The 22,061-nt window shown below is 36.2% G+C and overlaps 2 protein-coding genes across 2 annotated transcripts; one reads left to right on the forward strand and one right to left on the reverse strand.

The window, feature by feature from the left end:
• Positions 1-11,028: 11,028 nt before the first annotated feature.
• stk16 (serine/threonine kinase 16) lies at positions 11,029-17,975 on the reverse strand. Its single transcript, XM_038283211.1, has 8 exons — positions 17,843-17,975; positions 16,562-16,687; positions 16,246-16,465; positions 16,034-16,167; positions 14,328-14,415; positions 13,534-13,662; positions 13,276-13,397; positions 11,029-13,010 (listed from the first exon to the last, which is right to left on the reverse strand). Exons 2-8 carry the CDS (start codon positions 16,645-16,647, stop codon positions 12,872-12,874), a joined length of 918 nt encoding a protein of 305 aa, XP_038139139.1. The 5' UTR covers positions 16,648-16,687; positions 17,843-17,975; the 3' UTR covers positions 11,029-12,871.
• Positions 17,891-21,843, forward strand: LOC119782306 (PEST proteolytic signal-containing nuclear protein-like). Its single transcript, XM_038283212.1, has 5 exons — positions 17,891-18,045; positions 19,100-19,329; positions 19,625-19,693; positions 19,775-19,830; positions 20,972-21,843. The coding sequence occupies exons 1-5, from the start codon at positions 17,997-17,999 to the stop codon at positions 21,081-21,083; spliced, it is 516 nt and encodes a 171-aa protein (XP_038139140.1). The 5' UTR covers positions 17,891-17,996; the 3' UTR covers positions 21,084-21,843.
• The last annotated feature ends 218 nt before the right edge of the window (positions 21,844-22,061 follow it).

The raw sequence follows: 22,061 nt of genomic DNA on the forward strand, positions 1-22,061 counted from the left end.
AGTTTGAACAACTTTCAGGAACACAATTCTGGTGAGAGGCACTTAAGGATAGTTCTGATAACTGCGGCTGTATTTCATTTTTAAAGCTAGTGTCTGGTAATTTGGAGTTACAAAAATTATTTAAAAAGAACCAAATACTTCTCTATAATAGTAAACAGTCAAGATCAAACAGAAAAAATGCTGTAAATTCATTTAAAACTAATACTGTATTAGTAGAGTATTTTGAAAAATAGTAATTTAGAAACAATGGCTATTGAGGTACCAAATCCTTTGTATTTCATTTTATAAGATTTCAACCATCTGGAGACTAGGAAAGAAATAGGTTTGTTTTGGTGATGCTGATACTAAAAAGCTGCGTATCTGTCTGCAAAGTAGATCTCAGTTACTTAAAGTTTTCTAGAGTAAAAAAAAAAAAGCTATTTGCAAAGCCTTTTGTAAACCTAAATTTTGTTTTATCTCTGTTTGACATTAAAACCAACTTAACCAATTTTACTGTTATATTATTGACTTTGTTGTTTCTCAGAATAATGTCGGCAAGAACAGTCCATCCATCTTCTACCACCTGTCCGTCAGAGTCACTGGTAACTGGTGCCACCGGACAGGGTTACCCACCTGAGGTGTAGTAACACTCGCCATTTAACTAAACAGTCATGTTTCTGTGGAAGGAAGCCAGAATAACTGGAGAGAACTCACAGCTGCATGCAGAGAACATGAAAATTTGATGCAGAAACACCCTAGGCAAGGTCAGGATTTAAATTCATGATCTTCTTGCTGGAATAGTGCTACAAACTGCATTAGCATATAGCCTGAGATTAGTTTTTTTTTCATATTTGAAATTGGATTTATCAATTCTTCATGCAATTCCCTAAAACACATGATTTGAATCCAACATTTAGAAAACATAGACAATGTCTTAAGAAGTTCCCCCCTTTTGCATATTGTTACAAATAGCCCATGCAACAAACTATGTGAACAGCCATGAGCCGTGCGTCCCCCAGTGCCCATTGTTTTACAGTTCGGTTCTAGGAACCTTTGGCAAGCATTTGTTTCTGGTACAACTGATCCATGATGGTGCATGTTATCATTGACCATTATAACAGTTCTCACAAGCTTGCACTATAAGTACATTTCTATTTTTTATTCCGAGTGCAATAGTGAATTTATTCCTAGTGCAATAGTGAAAAGAACAGGGTTGACCATTATAACAGTTCTCAAAAGCTTGCACTATATGTACATTTCTATTTTTTTTCCTAGTGCAATAGTAAAAAGAACAATCTCAATTTGGCAAATACCTGAAGGCAAAAAAACACATTGTTTTTCCTATATACTCTTTAATGTATGATTTACTTATTTTGGGATTAATGTATTTTTGAATTTAATTGAATTTGGATATATATTGAAGCATCAAGGGGTTACGTTATTTGACCGCATGGGGATTTGCTGGCACTTTTTTTGGTTTAATTTGTAGGTACCTATTTTTTCCCCACTGAGTTGCGTTTTAGCTAGTATTGAAAATAGTAGGATTTGTTTTGCTGTTGTAGTCACACTCTCACTTAATACAGCAAGAATCTTCACAAGCTCCTTTACCTTAGTGTTCTGTTCTTAAAATACACATTACAATTGTATTTTTCTAACATAGAACCTGTCTCCTTACATAGTTTAGTGGTTTGACATTGCTTTCATATTTGTGTACGATTATTTAAGAAGATTAAAGGAATAGTACACCCAAAACATGATTAGCCTTCATTTTCTACTCACCCCCATGCTGAACAACACCCTGGAGTACTTTTTTGATATCTGAAATGCATCTGGAGATCTGGGAGGCTTCTTGCTGTCTGCTGACATTCAAATAATGGAGGTCTATGGCGCCCGAGGCAGAAAGGTCCATAAAAACAAAAACAAAAAACGTGTCAATATTCCTCCATACTGGTCGTCCAATGTATTCCAAGTGTCCTGAGTGGGTAGCATCCAGAATTTACTCGAAACGAAGTCATTTAGAATGTTTTTAGAGCATAAACAGTAGTGTATAGGATTTCCTGAAAGCGCGCACATGCGCGATCACGACGCTACGGAAGCCGGCAGACCAAACCAGATGAAAGTGCGCATTCAGCGTCTGCTCTTCCAATAATGCAAGCGTAGAAGAAGAAATGTGCTGTTTACCTGTGCAAAGGAAGAAACAACGAAAGAAAAATGTCTGAGGACTTTAGTGTTGAGGAAGAGCATGAGTTCTTTGCCGAGCTGAATGCGTGGTTTGGTCTGCCGGCTTCCGTAGCGTCGTGATCGCGCATGTGCGCGCTTTCAGGAAATCCTATACACTACTGTTTATGCTCTAAAAACATTCTAAATGACTTCGTTTCGAGTAAATTCTGGATGCTACCCACTCAGGAAACTTGGAATACATTGGACGAGCAGTATGGAGGAATATTGAAACGTTTTTTGTGGACTTTTATGGACCTTTCTGCCTCGGGCGCTGGGCACCTCCATTATTTGAATGTCAGCAGACAGCAAGAAGCCTCCCAGATCTCCAGATGCATTTGAGATATCAAAAAAGTACTCCAGGGTGTTGTTCAGCATGGGGGTGAGTAGAAAATGAAGGCTAATCATGTTTTGGGTGTACTATTCCTTTAACTTGGCACGGCTGCTCAGTGCAGCAATGGGTAGCACTGCTGCCTTGCAGCAAGAAGATCTGGGTTTGATTCATGGAGTTTGCATGTTCTCCTTGACCATGCGTGGGTTCCCCGGCTTCCTCACACAGTCTAAAAACATGACAGTTAGGTTAATTAATTTCTCTTAAATCGTCGTTAGGTGTGAGTGTGTGTGAATGATTGTTTGTGTCTGTGTTGACCTGCGATGGACTGGTTACCTGTCCAGGGTGTACCCCGCCTCTTGCCCATTGACAGCTGGAGATGGCTACCAGTCCCCCTCGCAACTCCACTTGGGAGAAGCGTGACAGAAAACGGATGGATGAACTATTTTCAGGCATCTGAAAATTGTAAAAAAGAAAAAAAAAAAAAAAACAGGGATGTATATGTCTACAGTTCTCTTCCTGAAGTTTTTTTTTTTTGCTGATTTGTTTTGTTCCTGAAGTTCCTGTTTGGTAAAGATGAATTTTCCACTCTTACTGCTGCTTCAAGCATGTTCAGTATTAAGAGCTGCTGCAACGTTAAAACCTGAGTACCAACAGTTGTCATCTGTCTCCATATAAATAAGTGGTAAATTGTCACCATACCAAAACACAGATTTGTTTGTCCATGATGTCACACAAGGAAGCAACACATTTGAGCTTTTGACATTTATATCTATACAGTTTATACAGAAATAGAAATATCAATAAAAATACAGAAGTTTAAATATCATCATCAATACTTTCCCAAACTGACAAGGCATTAAAATAATTGTTGTGTATGTACTATTAAAAACAAATACTGACATTATTACAGCATTTGCTAAAAATAAATTATTTTTATAATCCAGATTGATGTACAAAAGAGATAATTAGCCAAAGAGAGTAAACAAAACGTTATGTTCCCTTTTTGTTGTTTGTATGTGAAAATCTGGTTTTAACTCCATTTATCATACTTCCACTGAAATGATGAAAAATGTCAAATGATATTTTTTTAATCATAATACAGCTTTACTAAATATAGCAATAATTTCTGTAGATCTACATTTAATTCAAGGTTTTTGACTTTTTCCTTCCCTGATGCTGGTCATCTCCTTCCAACGAATCCCCCTTGATACATGGAGGTCAGGTTATTCACTGGATTTGTATTCTCTTTACGTAAGAAAACTGAAGCGATGCGGGCATGTGTCTGCATTCATGAGTACTGAGGGTCACGACAAGATCTCATTTATGTAATGGCTTCACATTTAACGCACCCTGACGTGATTGACAGGTGGAAGTGACATCCCTAAAATTTAAATTGCTGTCCGTCTCTTGGTAAAGTAATACATGCTAAGTGATGCAGATTCCAACAACAGGCTCATTTGCAGCATCTTTGTCGTACCTTCCCAAATATCTACACACACATAATTGAATGCTCCTCACACTTTATTTTACTGTCCCTACACTAGTCAAAGTGACTGGGATATCCAATTGGCATAATTGAGACAGGTCACACGATAAAGAGACCTATAACAATCAGCAGAGGTGAAATAAGAAACAGCTCCTGGTTATTGCTTCTTGTCCTCTTCCTGTGTTTCACCGCCCAATATTCCCCAGCACGCCATCGTTTAACAGACTGGGACTGCTGTGTTTATTTAAGAATGGCTTTGACATTCGGCTGTAGCAGAGCTGAAATAGATTAGATGAGACAGGCTGCCACTCTCCTCATCAGCATGACACAGCTGTCACAGCCCTATTTCAGGAAAATTAAACAGCCTTACGGTAAACGGGCTGGCCTGGGAGGAGGGGCTTGAGGGGAGTGGGTGAAAATTAAAGTATGCAGATCTCTCAGCCTCCCTCCAACTTGCTTCCCTGCCTTAAGCACCATCCTCGCCTTTTGACATGATAATAGCTCCAAATTGATGAAGCCAATTCACTCATTCAGTGACAACTCCCCCAGTGAGGGTACATAAAGGCTTTACGCCACACACCCCCATTCATCACTCACTGGGGTCTCCCCTTAGCTCAGCAGCGGAAGGACAACAACTTGTTTAATCAATTAATTTGCCCTCCTTTGGTCACAGTAAAGACCGTGCCGACTCTGGATTATCTTGTCGTTTCATCCACTTAATCAGCGCTAATAAACTGATCATCAAACTATTAGCTTCTCTTTTGCCTTGCTAAGCTCAGCAAAGGTTAAAAGCATGTAATTAAAAATAATCTGCATGGAAGAACTTCGCTTTTTAATCTACAAAAGATAATGTCTCCATAATAATTTTTCCATAACCTGAAGACATCAAGCGTATATTTTAAAAATCAGTGGATAAAATGTCCCCATGGGTTGAATTAAACAGCAGGTAATTTTTAAAATGTATTCATTTTTCTTTTCCTTTCCACTTTTTGTGATAAGATCATGGCAAGATTTATAAAACATAGGTCTCTGGGCTAACGTTGGTGTTGGTGCCAACACAAGTTCTATGTATGCATGCAAATTGTAATTTAAATATATTTTTAATTATAATTTTATTAGGGAAAACTTTTAATGTTTTGTTATTTTATAGAATAAATGCAAAGAATTAAGACATTGCTGCTTTCTGACCCTAATTAAGAAGATGGAAAAAAGTGCGACTGATGCCATCAGCCTGTAATTTAATGGCTTGTTTAATTCAGATGCCAGTACAGAAAAAACTGCAACAGACCTGGCACAGTAAAAAATGTCGTTATGTGCCGGGTCCATAGAAAAGGTTCCTTTTAAGGTAGTCATGTAAGTGAAAGGAACAATTACCAATGAAAACGTCCTGCAGAGAAAATCATAATGACCAACTTCAGCTAAGAATAACCTGAGTACCCATCTTCCGGTGAGTAAAGGGACACCTAAATCATTCACTTTCACTTTTTCAAAAGACGTTGCAAACTGGAGCTTAGACAACTTTCTTGTGTTATAAGTTTTCCAAACTTTTACAAATTTAGGGTTGAAGGAGTTTGGGCTGAACAAGCAAACTTGCCATTGCATCAAGATAGTCAGAGCTAAATGATAAATACCTCAACATATTATCTAAGTCAATATTAGACCTCAGCATGTCTCCAACTATAGAGCAGCAGCTGAAAGTAGCAGATTTGTTGCACATTTCCAAAGCGATCACAGTATACTGCAAAAATCTGACACAAGGTAAAATCTCAGAGGTTCTGGAGATGAGACAAACCTCCCAGTTGCATTTCAGTAATTTTTTTGGTTGAGTTCTATTCAGCATCTTTCCTGTATGAAACATATTTTGTCATAATGTCCCTATATTATCCAAAGAAGCTGAGAGGGAGGTTTCTGGCTACAGTACTGACACAATAGACTTGCTAGAAATTGCAAGACAAACTAAAGCACAATTGCTTGATTTAAGTCAGCATTGAGAATTTGTACTTTTAGTACTTTTACAGGCCCTTTTAGACTATGCACAATCACAAGCTCAGCAGAGCTCAATTGATGACATTCCTGCAGAGTATCCCAAGCAGCAAACAGAAGAAAAGAGATACCTAATTTCAATTTCTTTTAGATTAAAGACAATTTTCAGAGTTTGATGTCATCTTTCTAGCAAACCCTTTTCCCTGGGATAATAGGGATTGGAAAGAACATGCTTTGTGCCAGATGAGCCCCATCAGAAAATGAGGTTCATACCTTTTAAAGCGGCTTGGTCTGACTTGAACATTTTGGATGTGTCGTTCCTTTAACACACTTAAACTGAACTACTAAGCCATGATGGTCCACAAAACTGACAAGATGATCAAGGAAACCATTATTGGGAGGGGCAGCTAAAAATCTCATGGCAACTCTGGAGGAGCTGCAGGTCCACTGCTCAGGTACTTTAGTCTAACTTGTGCAGCAGGGATGAGTCAAGACCAGCCCTTCTGAGACCAAAACAGAAATCAGACCTGCATTCTGTAAACATTATTAATTTGTTTACATTGGGCAATAGTTATATGATAAACTTTAGAACACAGTAAGAGTAAAATAGATCTTTGACATGTTTAAAATAAAAGTACGGCAAAAAACATTTATTCGAACTTTCAAAACCGTGGACATCTCCTGTGGTGAGACAGCAAGTATGTTCTCATTTTTCAGTAAAGTCTGCAGGTAAATTTTTGCTTTTTTTTTTAAAGGAAACCATCAAAAGTGAAAACAATCAGAGAACTAAATGCTACGGTGTTGTAAACATTCTCACAGTAAGATTTTAAATTCAGTAAGCGCATTTACAACTGTATCTAGTCTGAGATGGTGGGATCTGGCGGTGCTCTGATCGCTGATGTTGACTTGAACTCACATGCAGTGCAATGTGGGTCTGCAGGTTAAGATAAAAGGGAGTTAAATGTTATATTATTATTATATTATTAAATATTTGAATGGAACGATAAAGGCTTGAAAAGGTCTTGGTACAATTTGTCAAAGCCCAACAAAACGAAACCAAGACAAGGACTGGGGGAAGAAACCAGGTTGAAATCAGTCTTGAGACCTGCACCCTTTTTAAAAAACTATAAAGAACATTCCTTTTTATCTTTTGTCAAAATATATTTAAGCAATAATTTTCCATAGGCAAGTTTGAGCAAAAAAATAATCTGAGAAAAGAACAAAGGCATGTTTGATTTTCTTTTAAACTAGTCAAATATATGAGTTTATTTTGAACATACAACAAATCCAGTTTATATCATTCATACTGGATTGTTCTAACTTTTACAGTTTATATTCAATTCAATTCAGTTTATTTCTAATGATGCTACATTTATTTTTAGCTTACTGTTTCAAGCCCTTTTCTTGATTCTTCAGCACAGAGGGGCCGTCTACACAGCTCATGGCAACAATTCACACCTAACTTGTACTACCTGTACTGATCCTACGTGGCAAATAAAAATATAGATTTTTCTTCCCTCAACTCCCACTTTAAAGGACTTCTTGCAGAGCTCCATTCCATCTAATCACTTGGCAAAAGAGTCAAGCATCTAAATAAAGAACAAATAAATAAATAAAATATTCCCTAGATCAACGTGTTGCTCTCACCTTTGTAGATGAAATTACTCGAAAAGCTGTTACAAATCAATATAATCAATGCAATCAGCTAACTGACATAGGCAATCTCCTGCCAGTAAGTAAAAATACCCCTGGTGGAGATCTTTCAATATCTAAAGCCATAATTGCCCCCGAGGGCGACGTCAGGGTGTAGCATTTTGTACACTTAATTAAATTAGCGAGCTCTACAGACGGTGTGGGTGGCTGGCCTCACGGAGGAAAAATAGGTTTGGATTAGTGCCAGTAATTAAAGCAATACCTTTCCTGATTACGCCAATCCCCCTTAACGAACTCATTATGCATTTTAACCCAAACACTCCCATGAATTAATGGCCGCACAGAAAGCTTCTGGATAAAAAGGAGGCCTGATCAGAAGCAGAAGTCATAATTCATCCACTCAACAGGGCAGACGTAATGTCCATATTTTACTCTTTTAGCTGCAGCCAAGACCAATTTGGGCCCGAGTGACAGCAAAAGTTCTGACTCTGGGCACATAAAGTCTCGAAGAATAAAGATCTCTTTGGCAAGTAACGACAGAAACTTACTAGATGACTTTACAAGGTTTTCCCGGAATCATAAAATAATTTCTGTATTTAGTCAGGCTTGTTTGGATTTTCTTATATAGACATCTTATGGCTTCCAAACATATGGGCAAAGTGATTTAGAGATCTAGAGGCACTGCAGAAGAGGAGCAGATTTGCACTGACCCATAATGCTTTGCTAATTAAATAATTAATTAAATGATTCATTGCCAAATCAATAAAACCTTGGGATGGTTTATAGTGTGAGACCAGTTTGTGCATGGGGACTTAGGTGAGGTTGCAAATGAAACATGCAGTGTTGGGAAAAAGAGGAGGGTAAAAAACAGCGGCAGTGTCCTATGAAAGGGACAGGGTTTTAGAGTTGGTGCTTACATGTAAAATGACCTTGGCGTGACCTTGTACCTGTGTTGTATGATTTTATTCTCCATAATTCTTTGAAAGAAGTAAATTCAAGATTTCCTTATTTCAAACAAAAGGATTATGAGGGTACTGAAAGGCATCCAGGTTGTAAACATGTTGCAGCCTGAGTTACTTTTATGACAGTTTACATTTGTAAGCCAGACACAAGAAAGATGAAAATCTTCTTAACCCTTTAACAGCCTGGTCAACCAAACGGCTGATCATTTTCATAGGAAAATGCAGGCTGGAGTTGGACAAGGATGTTAATATGAATGAAGCAAAGGTAATGTGCTATACTTCATATTTTCCCTTAAACCTTGTTTAAGTAGATGGAATTTGCACTAACACCAAATGTCACAAGGAAATATCAAATGAGGTTTTATTTCGCAGAATGGAGTATTGCCAGGTTAAAAACCAATAAACGCTAAGATTTCATTCACCTGTTACCCACTGGTATTTATTTTTATTCTAAAACTACACTGTTACATGATTTCTGAATAATCTGGCTGAAAAACAAGAAATCAGTTTCTGCTTATTTGCAAAGAATATCTCTGCAAAGATACTAAGAATGTTGCTTTCTGCCACATGCATCTAAAGACACGTTTTTTTGTAGAAAGGCTTTTGATGGACTGAATACAAACGCATTGTGCCTCTGCTACAAAAAGAACTCTTGAAAATGTCACTTTTAGCCACAAATTAATATATAAAAATATGCAAATACAAGTCATGTTATAGTTTTCATTCCAACCAGTACTTGATTTTTGTTGTCTTTAAAAAAAAAAAACTTATTTTTCTGCTTTCCATTAATTATCTATATTCAGAATGTATTTTTAAAAAAATATAGTCTGTAGCCTTTTTCTTTAAGTAAATAATTATCCAAATTGACCCATAACACAAAAACTGATCCTAGCTATGATAATGAGATTAGAAACAATTTCTAAACAAACAAGATATTTTCAATCTCTCATCTGTAATAATCATGTAATATAACCTTTTTTATTTCTATATTTAACTTGAGGTTTATCTATATTTTTTTGATATAAAGAAAGCACGTGCCAACAAAAGAAAGGTGCAGAGCGCATGAACAAAACATATTAAGCTCAATGTTTTCATTGATAAGGAAGCAAAACAAAGTAACTAGGAAGTAATAAATTACTTGGATTTTAAACACAGGTTAATTGTTAAAGATGTGTTTACCAACCCGAGCATCATCATTGCACTGCACCTGAATGTCATTGTGAATTTTTTGTTCGTGTACATTTAAAATAAAAAGAAAAACTTTAAAAATACCAGACAGAAAATAAAGGGGGAGGGGAGGTATGTGTGCTGCAAGTTCAACAGAGATGGACTCTTTAAAGTCTTCAAACGACTTTGATTGGCTTTTTTGGTTTTTGTGATTTGTTCACTGCAATTAATATTTTTATTTCAACTCATGAAGCCAACATCTCCCCTATCACAAAGTTCACTGTTTAGAAATAATATTTTTTGTCTTTTTTTGTGTGAAATCTTGCACCAGAAAAGGCTTAAATTACTTGATCTAACCATTTCTTTTCTTTGCAACTGGACTTTTATAGGGGGACATACATCCAATTATCTGCTTTAATATTTTGAGTTCAATTTTCAAATTCCCAATTTTAGGTGAGATTTTAATGAGCACAGAATTTAGGTAATTATCATAAAGCAACCAACACCTGTATAATAAAAATGAAATGCAAGGAAACCCTGCAAATTGTGCATCATAACCTCTATAGTGCAGTTATGAGTTTGAACTAACCTTTTCCAAAATGCAAATGGTTTGCAAATATACATGATATTCCAGAAATACATGTTGGTAATCAAGCTCCTGATCCAAATCTGCAGGTTATGCATTAATGTTTCTTCTTCAAAAATTGTGCTGCAGCAGGTTTTCACAATTTCTTGTGAACAATATTTCTCAGAAAATAAAAAACTGTTAGGGATTTTAGTACATCGGTGTAATTTAACACTTCATAAACATTGTGCTTTTTCTTTTAAGGACAATAATGCAGCTCATCTAATCTATATAAGCTTTCAAGGCATTTCCGTCATTATTTAATTCTGTGTAAAGTTAAAATGTTTGTTTGTGCATTTCCAGGTTTTCTCTGGAAGATTCAGTTTTGATCTACATATGTTTGGAATTTTTGAAATATTTTGTTAAAACTGTTAAAAATATTCTAACCAAATAAAAGTCTTTAAAAGGATTTCACTTAACAATACAATGACAGTATTTTGCTTTGTTACAAGACTTTAGTTTTCAGCCAAAATATGAAAATGACTCTCCCTTTAAATATTATATAATGTAAGTATGTTTTTTTTTTTCTTCTTAACACCATTATTTCACTGGAGCATCACTTATTGACTGCAGGATCTTCACTGGTTTGTGTTTATTAAATCGAAAGCAAAGGAAGTAGTGCTTAGCACTCAGCAAAGTGCAGGAAGCCTTTTTATTTCACAATTATTAAAAAGTGTACAGAATATAGAATGCTACATATTTAACATTTATACACTCATTATAGTGCAGAAAATAGGACATAAAATATGATTTGACCAATTTTCAATAAATCATAAGTAACCCATAATAACAAATGTGTCTCATACCTACTAATTTCTTCTTACCAGCAGCGTCACAGAAGGTTTTTATTTGCAGACAAATTGCATGACTTTATGGTCATCGCTAAATCCAAATGTTGCATCAAATGAAAATGTATTTACACAGTCGGTCAACCACACTAAACTGTTAACTGTACATTTCAAAGATAAAGGCCAGTTCAACAGTACTGATGGTGAAAATAAATCTGTTTTACAGCCACAAAAGCAATAAATTAAACATTAATGCCCCAAATATTTGTTTTCCCAGGAAACCTATAGGTACTGTTTTCTAATGTGGATCTTCTGAGATGTTAGCGTACCCTGAGAGAACCAGACGTGTCAAACACATGAAGAAACCAAAACTGAACAAGCAATGCTGGAATGCAAAACTACTAAACCAATTAAAAACATTACCATAAACATAAAAACTACTGAATAAAAGGAAAAGTATCATCCTGCAATAACATTAACAGCAGCACCTTTACGTACCATCAACACAAGTTTTCTAAGGGATTACCTAATCCAAGAATCTGCGTGATCAGAATGATGCCCGCCTTTGGTCTAATTATTTTTATCTCTGTGATTCAGGCAATGACCCTTAAAAAGAGTCAGAATGAATGATACTACTGCACTGGTAACTTCAGCTAAACCTAAGAGCATGCGATTAAAAACTGCATTGGTTTATAAAAGAGATGAGGATGCAGCTTTACATGCTAAACTACCTGCTAAACTCAGGCATAATTTATTTACTGGAATGTTCGGGAAAGGTTTTTTTAACTCAACATTTTCTTACTATATTAATATAAAGAATAATAATTAGAAGAACATTCACCAGAAAACAAGATCTTCTTTTTTAACTCAACAGATGTTAGAAAGAATTTTTTATCTAATTCTCAGGCCTCCACAATAACCTCTATAGCAGCTGTTACTCAGGAAAGGGAAGGAAATAAAAGGCGATTAATTAATACAATCAGTTGGCTGCTGATTTCACCTACGCAGGCATAGTTTTGGTTTTAAACATTACAATACAGCAATCATCGACGGGCAGAGAGTGTAAGCAGCTGCAGGCCTTGAAGTTTAAATTATAAATTTAAAAGTAGAAATGTAAACAGCTTTAGCTGTTTTTTTCTCCCCAGTTTAATAGTTTCAGGAGCCAAAATTATGACAGGCGTTTCAGAATTACGAGTAAGCTAGGTGGGTGTATTAAACAAAGAATTCATGCACCTAATTTATCGATATATTATTTATATTTACCAGAAATACGGCTATTGAATCCTCATCCACAAATTAGTTCAAACATTAGGAAAAAAAGAAAAGTGTAAGAAGAGCATAGCTTGCAGAACTAAACTAAAGGGCTGAGGGTTTCAGAGAAACATGAAATATTTATCGCCTTGAGCAACTTTTCAGAGAGAAAAATGTCACTTTTCTTAATGCAAACAAGAAGGTGAAGCATTGCACTTCAAGGTGTGAAACAGTTTAAGGCATATTTGATCTTGCTCCATAAGGATTATACTTAAAAAAGGTAAAGGGCAGATGATACATAAAATAATATCTATTTTGCACTCTAAAAGAACAAATAAAAGGTGACACTTGAAGCTGGAATTAAAGCGAAGCTGTGCTGAAGCTGGTGAAGAGTCCATGGTTCTAATAAAGCGCACCAAGCTGGAATCAGACCATGTTGGTCTGGGTGTTCGGGCTGCGGCTCTGCAGGTCCTGTACCTGATCCAGAACCCAACCGATGTTTGGTCGCTCCTGAGGATTTGAAACCATTATGGAGCTCAGCAGCATCTGGAGACCCTCTGAGTATCTAAGAAAAAAATAATAATAATTTCAGCTAATACTTAAAATCTGCACCACAACCACCAGGAGCGTCATTATAAAAAGTGTGTCATTTAACTAGACTATTGCCCGCAGTAGATCTGAACAGAAGACGTCTTAAAAAGCAGCAAAAATTAAGAAATAAAATGCTTGAACGAAAAAGACAAGGAGTTTACATTTAAAGTCTGCATCTGTGAAGGGCAGATCGTCCGAACATGTGAGGGAAAACGTCTTTTTCCTGTTTTATTACTGACCTGCAAGTCACTGGGATTTTAACTGGATTCTGGACAGCCAAAGCAACACTGTCCCCCTTCTGGAATATCATATCATATGGGCCCTCCAGCATCATCATGCAGTACAGCACGCAGCCCAGCGACTGGGGATTAATGAAAACAACACAAACAAAAAAGGTTTGTCGATTAATTAAGGATTTTTCCCTTTTGTCTTAAGCTTCAGATGTTAATATAGAAAAGAACTTGGCAAGACGATGGAGGACGGCTCTGGGGTTTTACCCAAATATCAGTGCGCTCATCTATAATGCAGTGACTCTGTACATTAAAGAGCTCAGGAGCTCTGTAGGAAATTGTGCATCGTTGTGCGGCCCAGTCCTGTACAGTCATTGCTTCTCTGGATCCCTTCACCTGTTAAAAGAAAACAACAGTTTCAAACTCTCAGAGCAACTAAAAACATTACATAATCTTCTGCAAAACTTCTGAACATCTCAATTCTGAGGTTTAGGTGAAATGTTTAAAATCACAATTTAAAACAATAGAAAGATGTCTAATCAAGAGACAAAAATAGGCCTAGTGGCTCTAAAAGCAAATGAATATAGCAAATTATCACTACTGAACCGAAACAAGCTCGAGGCAACGAGATGAAAACCAAGACTGAAAAACTGAAGCCATAATTTGTCCATAAAGCAAACAAAGAAGAATATTTGATCACCTTAAACCCATACGGCCTCAGTTCTGCTGCTTATATGATTATGTGAGCAAAAATATTAGAATGTAAGCCACAAGTACTCAATAGCCTCAACAGTGTCAATCTGCCATCTAGTGGTGAAAAAACAGAATTCCAATCAAGAAACGTTTTTTTTAAGTTCCGGCTTGCATCCCAAGAACTCAATATCCACTAGTATGTCTCCCTTTAGAGTAAGAGATGGGGGGGGGGGGGGGGGGGGGGGGATCTCTGTCAATCTGTTAGTCATCTAAAATGAATGTTACTATTTTACAGATGGCTATGACTGAATACATTTTATTAGGGGTTAGTAAAATCCCACCAACTTCTTAAAGCTTAAAGCACATACCTCAATTCTTGCTCGGTTCATTGAACCCAGATCCATCAAAACGGGCCTGTCATCCTCATCCAGAAGCACATTTGTAGGTTTTAGGTCCCTGTCAAATCAAAGCAGATTGCAAAATATTTTATATAAAGATTTAATAAGTCAAATTGCAAGAATATTGCTTTTTTTTGTCAAGAAACCTGCATTGCTTTTTTTGCTTCATTACAATAAAGGGCGTAACTTAGTGCTGAAAGTTGGTGGGGACACTCGGTGGGTGGCTGATGGACCTACAGTTACTCAACCTGAACGCTTCCTATATGTTTGTGTATTTTCAAAAAATGAGCTCAAAACATAAATTTATTGAATGCTTTCCTATTGTTGAGAACACAATAGAACCATAGTAAACTAATATTTATATTTATAGATAGTTAGAGAGATGCCTTTTAGGGCATTACATATATTAGGCCTGAAAACAATGTGTAAAAAAATAACCAATAACAGCTGATTACAATGCCAACATTGATATATCATGCAGAAGTACAATTTAAATGCCATTCATTTAGAAAAATATTGATATGCTTCATTTTAAATATAGCATATTTTTTTTCTTGCAAACTTTCCTGTAAACTTGGAGATATATTTTATTGCACGTTGCATATCCCAGTAAATCTGTTTCACCTTTAATCTGCAGCTCTCCCTACTTCTCTCTGTGTTGTTTAAAATGATTTATGAACCTCTTTACTAATATAATGATACCAGAAACAAAATTTCAAGATATGTAGAAGCTCTGCAGTCTGATTCTGTCTGCAAATTAAAAAAAAAGATTTTAACCTGTAACTGGGAGTCATGGTCCTCTGAGAAGTCAAGCTTTTTTTTTTTTTACTAGAACAAATCATGTTTTTTCAAGCTTCTTACATTAAAATACTAATGTGTATAAACTTACAATATTAAGCTGGAAAACACTGACGAACAGAATTTTTGGTGGCATTTCTAATTTTTTTCACCAAACTGTCTCCCAACTTTTACGTAAACATTGAAGTAGCTGCTGGTTAAATTCACTAAGTGCTGCTGTGTGTCTCTCCTCCAACCATGTAGCTACTATGTAACGCAGTGAAATGCAACTGCAAATCAGATGTCTCAAAGCGACAGATCCAATTATGTCACACCGAGAGGCGGGACACAGGAGCAGCGCGAGAGAGGACAAAATACACCGACTCAAAACACTCTGAACACAGATAGCTGCACCAAACCTCTGTTACCTTTGGCTAAAGTAAAGTAAATGAGCACAAAAAGTCCTTCAGAAAGTTACACCTATGATTACAATACTTGCCGACAAAAACATTACTTACAGAGAAGTCATACTCAAATACACTCAATACATCACACTTATCTAAGCTTAAACATTTCCTTTTGGTCTTTTCTATGATGGATGAATAGAAGGGGAATAAAAATATTTTCATTGTGCCAATATTGTTCTGTCATGTTTACATTCAATAACCATTTGCAGTTTTTCTACAGTAATCATTAATTAAAACGCAGCACATGATTTGATGTCTCTACCAGAGTCCTTTTCTCTACAGAGACCCTGTGATCATACCTTTAGTGGTACAAATACACCCTTCCGCTTTTTTCCCCCCCGAAATAGATTGAATATAATTTCATAAATAGAATATTATTTCACATCAAAAGCAAATTTAAGGTTGGCAGTCACTAAAGCATTGGGTGATTACCTGTGGGCATAGCCTTTGTCATGAATAGCCTTCAAACCAGAGCAGATTCCACGGAGGATTTTTAAAATCTGGTTCTCGGGCATTAAGCTCCGCTTGTCTCTTAGTTTCTCCAAAACAGACCACAGGGTTCCCTTCTGTTCACACAAACACATCAGAATATGATCACAGTCGGAAAGGTTTCTTTCATCAACAGAATTGCAACGTCAACTTACTCTAATGTACGGCAGAAGGAGCCAGGCTTCGGTTTTGCCTCCGCTGTCAACAAAGGCGTATGCAACCAGGCTTAAGATGTTCTGATGATTAAACACCTGATGCATTTCCACCTCAGTCTGAGCCTCCTGGCGAGCCTGGCGGTCATGACATAAGATCTTCTTCAGAGCGTAGAATCTTCCATCCTTTGCTCCTTCAACCAAATCAACGTAGCTGAACCCACTGGAGAGTCAGGGGGGAATCCCGTTAGAGGGGAGCATGAAATAAAGTCGCACAGCAACTGACATGTGACATTGCAATACAAACACAGTAACTCACCCTTCGTCCAATTTCTGGACAAAGTAGTATTTTTTGTTATCAATGGTGAGGGAGCCACGAGCGCATATACACAGGGCCTGTCCCATGCTGACTGGTACATTGTTTTGCCAAAAGCTTTAAATGAACCTGAAAGAAACCAAAATTTACAGGCAGCAAAGAACCTCACTGAGGTTGTGATTAGGAGTGAAACAATTAATCAGATTAATCGTGATAATCGATTATTGAAATAATAATAATGGTCAGCTAATTTAGTAATCAATAAATTGCTAAATGGCATAAAAAGACTGTTCAACACGCCTTTAGCTGACAGAGCGACCACTTAGAGCTGTAATTTGATCATAATTGTAAAAAATTATATTAATGTTTGCATTTAAGATTTTAAAAAATGTGTTTGTCAATCTGCTCTATCTAGAAGGAACCTTTGGCTATCCCATTATTAATTAATCAACAGATTAATCGATTTGCAAATAATCATTAGTTGCAGCCCTATTTGTGATAATCAAAGAGGAAAAGATGTTCTGCTTTTATTTTTGATCAAAATACTTTATCACTTCAAACCAACTGACAGTTCCCATTGGCTGTCATTGGGATAGCTCTTTAAAATTAATGGTTACATGTAATTAACTGAGTTGAACATGATCATGTTTTGGTTATTCAGCGTTTGGCAGTATTTAGTCCATCAATATGTCATTGAGCCATAGGCAGGGTGAAATCTGGAAGGGTTTTTGAACACTTCAGTTTTAACAAACAGATCAGTTCAACCAGTTATATATGAATAAATCAGAACAAAGCAAACAGAACCAACAACGAAGCTTGTGGTGTGTTATGGATTAATAAATCACTATTTAAGATTTTAAAAAGCTTGAAGTTCTGCTCATTATTGAAGAGCTCGCATTGAAATCAATGCATTTCAAGCACTACACCCCTTTAATATGTGACGTTTGAAGAAGCAAGAATATAATAAATTATCCGTTTTAATTTTTTTTATTTTATTTTAACCAATCGGATGATTTTTTTTGGAGAGAATGTCGGAGAAACAGCACTTATGAGATATTATTTTGCGTATATATGCATCAATAAATAAAATAGTTGGATATTTTGTCAGAACTAGGTGACAGAAAGCAAAGGTTTACCTAAGCTAACACAACAAACCGACAATATGTTCAAGTTAAGATGCATATTCTGAGTAAAATAGTATCGCGCGCCTTTCTTTTAAAACCACTGTTTCAATATAACCCCTCAGGTAATAGCTGAAGAATGGTTGTAGACAATATTTCTTACCAACTCATCTTCCTTAACACATAAGCTAGCTGGTATTTTTTAAGCTAATCTTCTTCTTCTTGAGCTCAACAGTCCGTTGACCGATGAGCAAACAGCGCCTAAAAACACACTAGCGGAACAAACCGACCGAGTTCGAGTTTCACCCGAGAAAGATATGATGGCGGATAACAAACCTAACAGGAAAAGTAGCTCCGACGACGGAGGTGATACATGTGCTGTTTTGATGTTTAAACCTAGTTTACAAATAAAAAATGTTAAACGATATCTTAATGTGCTGCCTATTTAGTAAAAAGAAGCCCGACCGCAAAGAAGACGTTTAATGAACTTTAGCAAGATGAGTTGATGTTAGCTTTAGCTGGCTACTACTAGAGTAGCTAGTGTTTAAACTGGTTTAAAAAAAAAGCATATAGTGCGAGTTAAATTTTTAAGGAGGCTAAACTACCATTGATGAATCGAGTTGTCGATGGTTGATACGGACTTGTGAAATATGAGCCTCTTGACGGTTTGCTGCCCGGTTAACTGGAATGAAAGTGGCTAGCCAAATTAGCTTAGCTCATTCTAAATCGCATAGCATGAACTGCTGCTGCTGCATTAAACGAGGCAGTTGTTGTAAGCTGTTGCACAGAGGGTTCGATGGTGGATCTCTTTAAATGCAGGAGAAAGAAATGACTTTCTGTTTGGTTTAGGGATAGCTAGATCAAGAGTTAAAGGAAACTGCATTAGCTTTTATTGTGCATGACTTGCTTTAAGCAAAACATCTTATTTATTTTGGCAGCTATTGAGTATTCTTTTTGGTTTATATATGAATGGAACAACTTGGAATGATTCATCTCTTAAGTTTGTTCGTCATAATTTTTAGTTTCTTTTTAAGTATATTTTATCTGTGATTTATTACAATATTCATGTGCATCCCTTTTACCAACTCTTTGACGAGCCCTTAAAAAATGTATGTGCACCTGATTGTGAAGCAGAAGACTTCTTTGATTAAGTTTAAAGCCCCTTGTATAAGTGTAAAGTTTCACTATTGCTGTCACCGCCTGGCAGCTACAGTGACTTAACTATATTGATTAGCGTGTCTCTAGTTTTATTGGCTTTGCTTGTTTAATTAATAATGCAGAATTTACTTTAACAGCTATTTGATAGTCACAAATTAGACATTTCATATAAATTCTAATTAGAGGAGCATAAATTGTAGCATTGAACTCTCCTGTATCTCACAAAGCAGTTGTTCACCTCGGTGAGTTGTCTTGCTTCAAGCAGGGCCACAGGAGGAGGAGGACAGAGTGAAAACTAAGCCTGTCTCTTGTAGCACTGGGGGAGGAGATGGGACTGCTGTCAAACGCACATCTCAGCATCTTACCCCTGAAGATAAGGAGCAGTTCTCAGAAGACCAACCAGCCCCTTGCAAAACCGCCAAAATTGGCTTCAGCATGGGCAGTAAGGTGGCAAATAAATCAAACCCAATTTCTATCAAACTAGGAGCAACGGTAAGTGTTAAGGAATGAGCAATTGCACATTGTTATTTGTGCAAATTACACTTTTAAAAAAATTGTTTATGAGTAGTTACAGACCAGCATGAAGATTAAGCTGCTAGCATCCGATACATGCTTCTCTGAGCCTTTATAGATAACCTGATTGTAATCATCAATGTTTCTGGAATACAGAGTCAAGTCATTTTGTTCACACCATTAGGGTTTCTTTTTTTAATTGAACACTAAAAAGTTGCGGGTTGCTTTGCTGTGCTGCTTTGCTTTGATGTTTTCTGTCCCTGACTTGTTCTAGAAACCAAAGGAGATTGTTCCAACTCTTCCTCCCAAAAAATTAGTATCTGTTTTTAATGAAGATGATGATGTAAGTACCCACATACAAAGTCATGTAGTATAGATAGAAATAGATGATCAGTAGCTGATGTCATCGTCCTCTTTTGTATAGAGTGAACCAGAAGAAATGCCTCCAGAAGCAAAGATGAGGATGAAGAATATTGGGAGGTAAAAAAAAAACAAAACAAAAACTTTAAGATTATCCTGATTTTCCTTTGATAAATACATTCTTGAATTATTTTCCCAGGTGTTTACATACACTGCATATAGAAACTGATAACTATTTCTTTTTATTTTTTTACTGTTTGGCTCTTAATGAGTCTGATCCTACCCCACTGTAGATCAGTTTAGATTACCCAAATTATTTCTACTATTGCCTAATGCAGTAATACAATTTAGGAACATCTTAATGATGTTATGTGAGTAGATTTCTGTGTGTAAAGATCTAGAGGAGATGGATGCCTCTCAAGCTTCTCCCATCTTTTCGTCGCATTGATTTTTTTCTCTCTTTTATTCCTTCTGTTTGGATATATTTAGATTTTGATTGATGATTTTGATGATGAATGTGCAAATAAACCCAATACGTTTGGGGAAATGATGGCGGAAGCTTCTAAGTTAAGGTTATTATGCTATTATTATTATGTTAGATAGCCTAACATGGCCTGAAAGGCCACTCACTGAGGAAGAAGCCATCATTCCTAAAACAAAAAAAACAACAACCCATAAATAAATGAAAAGAGACTTAAGTTAACAAACTCAGGATCAAAGACTTTAATGTTTGGAGATGTGTCCTGTGGTCTGATGAAACAAATGAAAATGTATAGCTTAGATGACCAAGGCTGCAATTGGAACTGAAAGGGAGAAACCTGAAAGACTGAGAAAAGCATCTCCTCTGATGTTAAGGCACATTATCTAAATATTTGTTGCAGTCATGTTAAAAATTCCAACCTGAACGGCATGCTGCCAAATAATCTACAGGGTAATTTAAGGACAAAAGAGATCAGTGTTTTAAACTGCAGGGGTGTATGATCAAGAAGGCTCAGGCTGAATGCATTGAGATCCATCAGAATGTTATGGGACACTTCTAGACAAACAACAAAAATCTTTAACCCAATTCATACAGTTCAATTCTTGTATTACCATTATAACATGTAAAATTTATAAAGAACCATTATAATTCTGAAAAGGAAGAAGCTTGTTTAATGTATGGTGAAATGGGAAAAAATTGTTTTTATGTAAATGACTCATTTCAGCAATGTATAGAATTTTATTGATTAAATTTAAAGTAATGAAGTTGTTATCTTTTCAGGGAGACGCCAACGTCTGCAGGACCTAACTCCTTCAACAAGGGCAAGCAGGGCTTCTCTGATAATCAGAAACTGTGGGAGAGGAAGATGAAGGCCCAGTCTGACAAGCCATAAAATCATTACAGCAAAGCGTTGTCACTAATAGGGAATTTTATACTTGTTAACATTATGAGTTATCTTGGAAGGCTGTCATTTTTGTTGCTGTAGCCTTACCTTTTACAACTTTTCAACTCTCCTGAGATGCGATGAAGACTACTTTCAACCCTTTTCAATACCTCCAACTACAACTGGTCGATTCTAACGTGGTGGAAAAATTTTCAGGCACCTTTTATTCCAGAGATTTGGGTAGGTACTAAGGGAGGAAGGAAGTTAGCCAGAAAATACTTGTAAACTTTTCCATCGTCTTGCATTTTGTTGGAGAATTGGATAATTGAAACAATTACTACCCTCATGTTGTTATTATGATGTTTCTCGTTCCCTTCATGAGCTTGGTTCGGTTTAGTCCTAACGAGCTTATTGCTTGTTTGATGTTGGTGTAAAAATGTACATAGCAACAATATTTTATGTTTTAATCCAGAAAGCATACTGTGAGTTAAAATATTTTATGTAGGTGTTTTTTTGTTTTTTGTTTCCAATTTCTTTCGTTTTCAGTTTCTCCCGTTATTGTAAAAGCCCCCGCTTTCACCACCTCTGTCCTCTATGTGCGCATTTTAAGTTACAGTCACCTCTCCTATGATTAAAAATGTCTAAAACAAAGGTTGTACTTCTTGTAGAATTATTTAATTTTGCAAACAGTTTTCCTTTTCACATTTAAAGTCAAATTTATGTCTGCTAAATTCCATAACTCATGAAAAAGTCTGCCTGAATTGCTCTATCCACCCCCAGTATTCAAAAATGTACATTTAAGATTTTTTTTCAGTGGACTAACTACCCTTTGTTCAAATATTCCCAAATAAAATATACCAACACATCTTCTGTAGTCTCTGTTTCAATTATTTTTGTTAAATACAGATTTAAAAGCAAGAGTTTGTCATTTGTTTATTATATATTAATAGAATAAAAATTTTACATTTTAAGAAGTTACAATAGTGT

Source organism: Cyprinodon tularosa, unplaced genomic scaffold (assembly GCF_016077235.1).
Source record: "Cyprinodon tularosa strain WSP-4 unplaced genomic scaffold, ASM1607723v1 ctg191, whole genome shotgun sequence".
NCBI lineage: Eukaryota > Metazoa > Chordata > Actinopteri > Cyprinodontiformes > Cyprinodontidae > Cyprinodon > Cyprinodon tularosa.

Excerpts from the sequence above, each read along its gene's own strand:
- stk16 (XM_038283211.1), bottom strand. The coding sequence starts at position 16,647 with ATGGGACAGGCCCTGTGTATATGCGCTCGTGGCTCCCTCACCATTGAT. Across the intron at positions 16,168-16,245 it reads TCCTTCTGCCGTACATTAGA|AAGGGAACCCTGTGGTCTGT; the intron begins GTAAGTTGACGT and ends TTGTGTGAACAG. Across the intron at positions 13,663-14,327 it reads TGAACCGAGCAAGAATTGAG|GTGAAGGGATCCAGAGAAGC; the intron begins GTATGTGCTTTA and ends TTCTTTTAACAG.
- LOC119782306 (XM_038283212.1), top strand. The coding sequence starts at position 17,997 with ATGATGGCGGATAACAAACCTAACAGGAAAAGTAGCTCCGACGACGGA. Across the intron at positions 18,046-19,099 it reads AAGTAGCTCCGACGACGGAG|CAGGGCCACAGGAGGAGGAG; the intron begins GTGATACATGTG and ends TCTTGCTTCAAG. Across the intron at positions 19,330-19,624 it reads CTATCAAACTAGGAGCAACG|AAACCAAAGGAGATTGTTCC; the intron begins GTAAGTGTTAAG and ends GACTTGTTCTAG.